A 10,982-nucleotide genomic window follows, 5' to 3' on the forward strand; every position below is an offset into this window, starting at 1 on the left:
TTCTTTTTTTTGAGAGTTTCAACTTATAGCATCCACTTCTGATAATAACTCTTTATTATCAGATCAAAACTTCAATCAGTTTTTGGTGTAGGCAAGGATTGAATCCCAGATCTTTTATTTAACCATCGGAGACTTTATGAGTTGAGTTAACTGGAACCCACGTTACTTCTCATTATTGAAAAGGCACATTTAATGAAATGTCTCTAGAATGGTTTTCTTAATTTTGATTCTTTAGATAATTTTTCGGAGAGATGTGAACTTAAGGCTTTGCTAATGCTAGTTTAAAGCTTGGTAAAATCCATGATATCATATGAGCTCTTTCACAAAACAAAAGAAAAAAAAAGGGTCTAGATATGAGCTTGAGTCAGTTCTTGACTCTATAAATAATGGTTTTAAAAATTGGTACGGTCAAAGAATCGGAATAGAGAGTGATTATTGGCTTTATGATCGGACCTCGGTTGGACCGATGATTAAATTGATAATGTCATAAATAAATAGTTATGAAATTATAAAAATAAAGAAATAAATAATTTTATAACCGGTCATTTTAACTAAAAAAATTAAATAATAGTAAAACATTAAACATTAACTTACCAATTTTGTACGTCACTTAACAAAATTCAACCAAAACAAAAGAAAAAAAAAAAAAAAAAAAAAAAAATATATATATATATATATATATATATATATATATATATATAGGCAGCCACAAGTCCACAAGTCCACAACCCACTATAAAAATATTTTAGTTATTTAAAATTTTTTTAAATTATAGAAAGTAAGGGGCTGTTTGGATTTGTTGTTTCATAACTCATAACTCAAAAATGGTGGGACCCATAGCTGAGAAGTCCATTTGATTTTTGTTTCCATCACTCAATTTTCTGATTTTTGAGTGATGAGTTATGACCATAACTTTGTTTTTAATGACATTTTCGTAATTAAACATACACGGAGGGACCCACTAGTCAGGTCAGCCGCAACTTTTGACCCCCTTTTTTTTTTCCTCACTGGGTTTAGTGAGGTGGTCTTCTTCTTCTTCTTCTATTTTTGTTTTTATTTTTATTTTTTTTTATTTTTCCTTTCACATGGGTCTTCTTCTTCTTCCATTTTTCTTTTCCCTTTCACGTTGCTGGTATGGTCTTCTTCATCTTCCTTTTTTCTTTTTTTCTTTTTCACATTGGGTTTCTGGATTTGGTTGCATTTTTTTTTTTCCTTTTTTCATTTTTTTTCTCACTTCTCACGATCTTTTCTCTAACATACAAACACAAACCCACAAACATGTGCATCCACACAAAAAAAACCAGCCGATTTAAAAAAAAAACCCACCCCATCGCGCCGCCGTACATGTTGGAGAGATGGGTGTTGTTCATCGGTGATGGTCCTGACAAGGCGAGGGAGCTTCTGAAATTTTTATGGGTTTGGGTTTGTGTTTTGGGAGAGATGGGTGTTGTTGCTGCTGTTATTGTTGTTGTTGTTGTTACTGTTTTTGTTTTGTGGTTGAAGCTGATTTTGTTAATAGAAGGGTCTGACCACTTTACAGGAATGGGTCCCACAAAAAAGTAGAAAAATTGAGTGATGAGAAGATGAGTGAAGTGTGCCAAACGGGTGGTATAGAAAATTTGGATATTTTAAGTGATGAGTGATGAATGATGAGTGATGAGTGACAAAATTGAGTGAGGAGTGATGAGTGATGAAAAAAAAAAATCCAAACAGGGCCTAAGTGCTCTAATGAATAGCAATATAATTGCCTACTTGATATTTTTTTCACACTCACATATCCTACCCTTTTTTTTTTTGAGAAACAGATCCATATAAAACAAAAGAAACAAGCAAAAACAGCAATTACACAGCATCTAATTGGATTACATCAGACATAAAAGAAGGGATCTCTTCAATTCAGGCCATCTCTGTGTCAACATGAATAGCATTGCGGGCCAGAGTGTGAGCAACATGGTTTGCCTCCCTCTTTGTGTGATGAAATTCACAGCTTTTCAAGGCCTTTGACAAAAGCTTCACGTCATCTATGATGTTTCCAATATGACAAGTAGATTCGGCAGTATCTTGGATAGCTTTAACCATCGAGAGTGAGTCACTCTCAATTATAACACAATTAAAGCTAGTTTCAATTGCAAACCTGATAGCTCGCCGGATAGCCAATGCCTCAATGACCTCTGCATCTTGAACACCATCCACTTTCTCTGTCAAAGCAGCTAGCACCCATCCTTGACTGTCACGCACCACCACACCTATGCCTGCTTTATTAGTTTCTTTGAAGATGGTTCCATCAACATTAGCTTTGAACCAGCCTTTAGGGGGTGGTACCCATTTCAAATTTTCCTTTGGTCTATCAGCTTTCATTCATTCCTTTATGGATTGAAATTCAAGTCTAAAGTTGTTGGCCCAGGAAACCGCATCATAGGGGACTTTATCAAGCTCGTTCACTCTTATTTTGTTTCGGCAAAACCATAAAGACCAAGCTAGGATTGTGAATAGCTCCTGTAACTCTGGTTGGTCTAATTGGAAAATAAATTTTGTCACCTCCTCAAAATTCTGGTGCTGAGAATTACAACACAATCTCCAAATTGGGCTGCTTTTCCACACAACTCTTGCTGAAGGGCAAAGCCATAAGATATTATTTGTGTCCTCCTTTTCTGCACCACATCTTTCACAAACTTCCCAAACTTGTACTCCCCATTTCTTTAAATTCATCTTAGTGGGCAGTGAGTTAATTAGTGCTCTCCATAGGAAGTGCTTGATCTTTGAAGGGATGTTCAGCTTCCATATCTTACGCCAAATAGTATTCTCTTTGATGCGTGAGCTACTTGGTTGATTAGCTTCCTCCCTTACAAGAACCATTCGATATGCACTCCGGACTGTGTATTTGCCATCCTTTGATTCAACCCAAATCAAGCGGTCAGGTGGTTTTCGATCACTCAGTGGGATTTTTTTAATAAGAGTAGCTTCCTCAAGCCAGAAAATTTGGTCAATTAGATCATTTCTCCATCTCATGTTTTCTCAATCAATGATCTCTACAACTTTAGCATCATGAGGTAATTGACTAACTGGGGATTGGACCTTGTGTGTGTGTGAGTTTGGCAACCATGGGTCTCCCCAAATTTTCACATTATTACCTCTCCCAATCCGCCACTTACGGCCCATCTCTATTATATGTTTAACGCCCTTTATACTATTCCAAGCATATGACCCTTAGCCCGGTCATTTAGATTGAGAATATTCCCATCCTTAAAGAAGCAGTGTTGGAATACTTTGTAAGACAAAGTGCCGTTGTTGTTTAATAGTCTCCAATATTGCTTTGCTAGGAGAGCTTCATTGAACTTCTTGATGTTCCTAAAGCCCATACCGCCTCTAAATTTGGGTTTACAAAGTCTCTCCCAATTTACCCAATGGATCTTGTGCCTCCTATCATCACCACCCCACCAAAACTTCCTTATCATGATCTCTAGTTCCTTGCAAAGAGAGGTGGGTAACCGGAAACAGCTCATCACATACGTGGGAATTGCCTGTGCGACTGCTTTAATTAGAATTTCCTTGCCAGCCTGTGACAGCATTTTTTCACCCCACCCTTGTATCACTCACCACACCCTCTCCTTTATGTTGCTAAAGGAAGCTTTTTTATTCCTCCCCACAAAAGAAGGCATGCCAAGATATTTTTCAAATTCTTTTATCTCTGGAATGTTAAGTCTCGCCTGTATGGCATTCTTTGTATCTTCTTCCACATTTTTGCTAAAACAGATAGTAGTCTTGTCTTGGTTCAATTTTTTCCCCGACTCTACTTCATATTTCTGCAGGATTTGTTGAATATTTCTACACTCCTCAATATTTGCCTGGCATAGGAGAAGACTGTCATCTGCAAAACAAAGGTTTGTGTTCTTGGGACCTCCCCGACTTATGGCCACACCTGTGATTTTTCCTTCCAGCTCAGCTTCTTTCAATTTAGCAAAGAAGAAACAAGTATGGGGAGAGAGGGTCGCCTTGACGCAAACCTCTCTCTGGGTGAATAGAACCACGAGGTTCACCATTAATAAGAACAGAATATGAAACTGAAGATATACATTGCATAATCAAAGAGATCCATTTTTCCTCAAAACCCATTTTTCTCATTACTTGGCTAAGATATCCCCATTCAACTCTATCGTATGCCTTACTCATGTCTAGTTTTATAGCCATAAAGCCCTTTCTACCCTCACATCTAGTTTTCATGTAATGAAGTGTTTCAAACGCCACCAAAACATTATCAGTAACCAATCTACCAACGTCAAATGCACTTTGAGTTTCAGATATGATTTTAGATAGAATGGGCTTTAGTCTATTGGCTATCATTTTAGACATAATTTTATATATAACATTACATAAACTAATGGGGCGAAAATTAGACATTCTTTTGGGGCTTGGGACTTCTGGAATTAAGGTAATGAAAGTATGGTTTATGCTTTCTGGTATTTTACATGAGTTTAGACAAGAGAGAACAACATTAGTAACATGAGACCCAATAATATGACAAAATGAATGATAAAAGAGTGCAGGCATACCATCTAGCCAGGGGGCCTTTAGGGGAGCCATGTGTCTCAAAGCAAGGTAAACCTCCTCTGTCGTGAACTCCCGTGAAAGTTCCCTGTTCATGTCGTCAATAATGATTTTGTGAACTCCTCTAAGAGACTGTTCATCTAGCTGTGGTCTCATTGATGTGAAAAGGTTTGTGAAATATTGTGCAACCACATCCTCAATTTTATCTACATCTTCATGCCAAACTCCATCATTATCTTCAATTCCTTGAATCCAATTGCCCCCTTTTCTCCTTGAAGCGTGAGTGTGGAAGAATTTAGTATTTTGATCCCCGCTTTGTAGCCAATTGATTCTAGATCTTTGATGCCACATCTTAGCTTCTTTTACCAAGAGCACGTTTATTTCTCTTCTCAAGTCAGCTTCTTGTTGGATAATGTCCCCAGTTCTGGGTTCCTCTCCAAGCTTATGTAGCTTTTTTTTTTCTTTTCCTGCAAAAGATTGGTAATCTCTCCAAAGTCTCTTTTGCTCCATTCTCCTAAATTCCGAGCACATAACTGAATACGCTCAAAAAGATTTTCCATATCTCCATCTTTTTCCTCCTCATCCCATGAATTTCTAATAGCAGCTTCGCACCCTTCTGAGCCCACCCACATCGACTCAAACTGAAATGGACGATTCCTCCTTTTGTCTCTATTTTTTGTTCTCAAAATAATTGGCCTATGATCCGAGGAAGCCGCTGTTAAATGTTGTATATACCCTTCATGAAAGGTATTTATCCACGCTGGGTTTGCAACCCCACAATCAAGTCTTTCAAATATGCCCGCTTCTTCACCATTCCTTCTAAACCAAGTAAATTTTGGACCTTTGTATCCCAAGTCCATTAATTCACAATCATCCAAGTCCATTAATTCACAATCATCCAAGGCATCCCTGGTCCCCCCCCCCCCCCCACTTCTCATCAATGCTTAGTATTTCATTAAAATCTCCAGGCAAACCCATGTCTCATCCATATCTCTATGCAGGTGCCTTAAAAATTCCCATGATTCTTGACGCTTGCAAGTTTCTGGGTTTTTGTAGAAACCCGTAAGCCTCCAACGACCTTTCTTCGAGCACTGGATGGTAGCGTCAATATAATTCTTTGAATAGTTATTGATGGCAAGAGGAAAGTTGTTTTTCCAGAATAAAGCAAGCCCTCCACTGTGGCCATCCCTTGGGCATACAAGTTTGTTATCATATTGTAATTTAACTCGAATTTGTTCCAACTTGGATTCTTCCACTAGTGTCTCCATGAGAAACACCACATCTGGCCTCTCCATTCTTACCATATCAATTAGCCCTTGAACTGTCCATTGATTGCCAATACCACGGCAGTTCCAACTTAAGCAGCTCATATCCAAAAGGGAATAGAAAGTTTCAGGGTTGCAAGTAGAGAAGCAAGCAAACCAAATAAAAGGGAAAGACCCAAAGTCTAAACCCCGGTAATCAGAATTGGAAAAATACTAAATCAAATAAACTACTTACTGCTAGGTTCCTTAGGTCCGCTACTGAGATGACTTTATTCAACAAAAGCAGCTAACACCGCATGGAGAAGCCACTCTTGGTCGAATCACACCATATTTAAAGGTGCCTACACTTGCCGGGATGTCTCCCCACAAAAAGAAACTTCTGGCGGCTTCAACCACCCATACCGTCAACACAAAATCTCCATAGGTGCTGATGATGGACTGACAATGGAATCAGAGCTCACAATACAGCCAATAAACTCGAGCGTACGCTTGCGGAATGGTCAAAACGTTCGCCAATAGGGAAAACTAGGACCCTCTAGTCCAGAGAGAAAAAGAGATAGAGCTCCTAGTTAAAATTAGTGGAGGATTCTTGTTTCTCAATATATCACCGGAGAGCTGAAAACCGGACTTTGGGTTGATCGGATGGCGACCCACTTCCGAACTGAAACCGATGGTTTAGTTCATTCACCGGTGTTGCCCGAATTGACGCTAGCAAGACTAAATTACAAGGCTAATTGAGAAGGAAAAGGGGTAGGTAGATGGTTTGTATGAATCTGATTTTTGGGATTAGATTTAGGGATTTCCAGGTAATTAGTAAAATGCCCACAATAGGAGTGGGTAAAGAAGACCCACACGCTGGTGGTGGAGAATAGCCACGCAGAGGTGGAGAAAACCCACCCAGAGATGGTGGAGCAAGCCACACGGAGGTGGAGAGAGAACTCACAAGGAGGTGTGAGAGAGAGAAGCTCCTACTTGGGAGAGAGAATCTATTTTTTTTTGTAAAATTTATCCTACCCTTAGATACATTCACACGTATGATATGATATCCCACCTCCCACAAATTTTGAAATCTTTACAAAATGTTTACATTCACACGTTTGGTTTTCACTTTTCAACAATAGTTTTGTACTTCATAGTATTCCACTTTTCCTATCTCACTTTTTGCTAAATTTTTCATCTCTCTCTTCAATGTTCTCTCCCTCGCTCGTGAATATGTGCATGTGCAGGCAAGAGCAGGAAAAAAATGCCTCAACTGAAGCAGACAAGAGCAGCAAACAAAAGGCCTCAACTGAAGCACATATCATATCATTGTAAAATTGTAAATCTACTTCATCTATGGGCTTCTTCCTTAATAGTTATGCCTGCTGCAAGACAGTACAAACCTGCGTTCCTCATCAGCTCACGTAGTAAAGTTCCTGGTATGGAAATTGCAGCCGTGGCTGTTGGAGCACTATTTGAATTAACTACTGAGCTTCTTTGTTGCTTTGTCTGTTCTAAGATCAATCCCTCCGTCAATCTTCAATCAAACCTTGATGTTATGGCAAGGGAGATGAACAGTCTTATGGATCATAGCAAGGAAGTCATAGATGAGAAGGAAGTAGCTGAGAAAGAAGGAAATGAAATAAGAAGTCAAGTCCTAAAGTGGCTTGATGATGTCGAAAAGCTTCAGCTTAGAGTCGATCAGATTCGGGAAGAGGTGGTCGACAACAAAAAGCCTTCTCGGTGTTCCTTAAATTGCAGTAAGTGGAATAGAGCAGTAAGCAGGGAAGTGCAAGAAATACTGGAAGAGATCTAAAGTCTTCTAGAAGCTGGAACTTTCCACTCAGGTGGTGTGGCTGATAAAACTTCAATTATTAAGGATAAGTCTATATCCATGGATAAGGATGACAAAAAAAAAAAAACAGTACAAATTGAATCGTCAGGAGTTTATTGATGAGAAGGGGTTGGGAAAAGCTCGATCCCAATTCCGACAGTGATGAATAAGTTCAATTATAAATTTGTATCTGTTTATATATTTTTATTTCATCATGAGATTATAGATGAAACACCAATATATAAATAAGTATTCAATACAACTGAATGTGATTTTGGCCGTGTGTCATATAGAGACTATCTTTTATTTTTTTTCTTACTCATTTCTCAAATCCAAGGCTGTTGCTTCTTTGTCTACCACTTCAAAGTATCCTTATCCATCAACTCTTAATATTGGTAAATTTTGCATCCCTTAAGTTGACGCAATCCATTTTCCTTTTATGAAAAACACAAATAATAAGTGATGCCGAAGACACAAAGAGATTGTAAGTTAATTGTATTTTTATGTTTTAGATTCTAGTAGTTTATTAGGCTATTAATGTTTGGAACCAATATTATTTTTGTAATAACTTAATAAGGCAATTAGGTTTTACTATGCCAATTAGAACTAGAATTTAATTTTCCTATATAAGCAAACTATTGTACTCTTTTTGGACAAGATTTTGAAGAATGAAAAAAAGTTGCTTATGGATTAAAATTTTGACACAGAGGAGAGAGACGAGAGAAGTTAGAGAGAGAGAGGGAGACGAAATACTCAGAGACACTGAGAATGAAATTTTGACACAGAGGAGAGAAAAAAAAGGATTAAATTATATTATTTCGGTTTGGCATAGCGCTACAGTGCCATCTTGCTGTAGCACTATGCCAAAAAAATTTGACATTTCTCAGTTTTAGCCTTCTAGTTGCTAGCATGTTTTTGGGCCTAAATGCCAAAGTATCTTACATTTGGCATTTGAAAGGCCCACTGCTGATGCTCTTACACTTAACATTGTAAATGATGAAACATAGAGGAAAGTAAAACACGAAAAGAAAGAAAAAGAAGAAGGTAGAGTGGGGTTGTTGAGAGAATGAGAGCTGAGTCGCCATGCCAGAGATAGAAGCAGTCAGACGAGAGAGAGAGAGAGAGAGAGAGAGAGAGAGAGAGAGAGAGAGAGAGAGAGAGAGAGAGAGAGAGAGAGAGAGAGAGAGAGTTACCTGTGTAGAAAAATGTCTACAACTGTGTGTTGATGCGGTGCCTCTAGCCTTCAATCTTACTACTGCTATAGGGCAAGTAAGCCCTAAAAGTGTTAAAATAGCTGTGCATATCAAAATTCTGAATGTCTAATTATTTATTTATCATTAATTAGATTAGAAAGCCAAAGGTCTGAAGTTTTGAAACTGTCTTTGGAAGAAAGAGAGGTTGGCGTTAGCAAGCTGAAGGGCTGAAGTTTTGAAACCATAAAACACAGGTAGAGGAAAAGGAGGGGAGACAGAAAGGTGGACGTACAACATTAACGTAAGGTTAGATTAGAAAGCCAAATGTCTAAAGTTTTGAAATTGTCTTTGGAAGAAAGAGAGGTTGGCATTAGCAAGCTGAAGGGCTGATAAAACACAGGTAGAGGAACATGAGGGAAGATAGAAAGGTGGACATACAACATTAACGTAAGGATTTTCTTTTTAGTAGTATTTTAAAATTATAAGAAAAATTAAGGAAAAAGAAAAGTAATAACATGACTGTTGACGTGGCTCAACGTGAACATAGTAATATTAAATACTACGATTCAACTTTTTGTAATACTAGTCGTAGACCCACGTGTTGCGTGTGATAATATTATAGTTTTAGTTATTATTGGTTAATAGTTGGTTTTTCATTTTCTTTCAAGTTAATATATTGACTTTTAAAAAATATACAATCTAATATATTAATTCAACAACAACAATAATAATAATAATAATGTTGAATAAAATAATATGAGAAGAAAAAAATAAAAATAAAAATAAAAGATATAATAATAAACGCCAGATTAATTATCTCTAAATAAAAACCAAATTATTTAAATCATATTATTTAATATTAAAATATTACATTCTTATATACTATTGACTTTTAAAAAATATACAATCTAATATATTAATTCAACAACAATAATAATAATGTTGAATAAAATAATATGAGAAGAAAAAAATAAAAATAAAAGATATAACAATAAACGCCAGATTAATTATCTCTAAATAAATGCCAAATTAATTATCTCTAAATAAATACCAAATTATTTATATCATATTATGTAATATTAAAATATTACATTCTTATATACTATCTTTAATTCTTTACAATGCAATATGATAAAATTTAACAACCAAAAAAAAAAAAAAAAAAAAAAAAAAAAAAACTGAAAACACAATTAAATTGGATCAACCTAAAGTAGAGTTCTAAAAAATACAAAAATTTCTCAACCTAAAGTAGAGATGCAAATTATATATATATATATATATATATATATATATATATATCACCAAAAATTGAGAGAGAAAGAGAGAGAAAATAAATTTTTTTGTGAAGAAAAATTATGCATATAATGGAAAAGAGAATGCCAAATTTATACTAAAAGGATAACAATAAGAAGAACAAAATAAAGGGAAAGATGAAGAGTGATATTAAGAGAGTGGGTGGTGAGGAGATGAAAATGTAAAGAGAAAGAGAAAGGTTGGAGAAAGTGTAAATGTTAAAAAAAGTGAGTACAATTTAATTTATTTAAATTTAAATAAAATATTATATGTTTAATTAAAAAATATAAATAATTTAATTATATGGAGGATGTAACTGAGTTTAAATATTGAATAAAATAAGATGCATGAAAAGATTAAAAAAGTAAAAATATAATATATATATAACAATAAATACCAAATTACCCAAATTATGTTATGTAATAGAATAATATATATTATATTCTTATATATTATCTTTTTTAATTTTTTTATAACGCAATAGTATAATATTTAACAATCGAAGAGAGAAAAAAAAAAAAAAAAAAACTTAAAACACAAAACTAAATCGCACCAACCCAACGTAGAGTTATAACAAACACAAAAATTTATCAACTTAAGCAGTGATGCAAGAAAAAAAAAAAAAACTCCAAAAATAATTGTGAGAGAGAGAGAGAGAGAAACAACCTTTCTGTAATGAAAAACTATACAAAAAATGGAAGAGAGAATAACAAATTTATAGAAGATGGTGTGAATATGAAGAGACAAAATAAAGAAAATGAATGGAAAGATGAATAGTAACATTAAGGTTGAAAGTAGTGGGGAGATGAAAAGGTAAGAGAGGGATAGATGAAGAGACAAAATAAAGAAAGATGAAAAGTGATATTAAGGTTG

General features: G+C 35.5%; 1 protein-coding gene across 1 annotated transcript; it reads right to left on the reverse strand.

Moving 5' to 3' along the window:
* Positions 1-1,896: 1,896 nt before the first annotated feature.
* On the reverse strand, positions 1,897-2,358 carry LOC126721341 (uncharacterized). Its single transcript, XM_050424384.1, has one exon. It carries the CDS (start codon positions 2,356-2,358, stop codon positions 1,897-1,899), a length of 462 nt encoding a protein of 153 aa, XP_050280341.1.
* Positions 2,359-10,982: the final 8,624 nt, after the last annotated feature.

The sequence above is a fragment of the Quercus robur genome, chromosome 4 (genome assembly GCF_932294415.1).
Source record: "Quercus robur chromosome 4, dhQueRobu3.1, whole genome shotgun sequence".
Taxonomy (NCBI): domain Eukaryota; kingdom Viridiplantae; phylum Streptophyta; class Magnoliopsida; order Fagales; family Fagaceae; genus Quercus; species Quercus robur.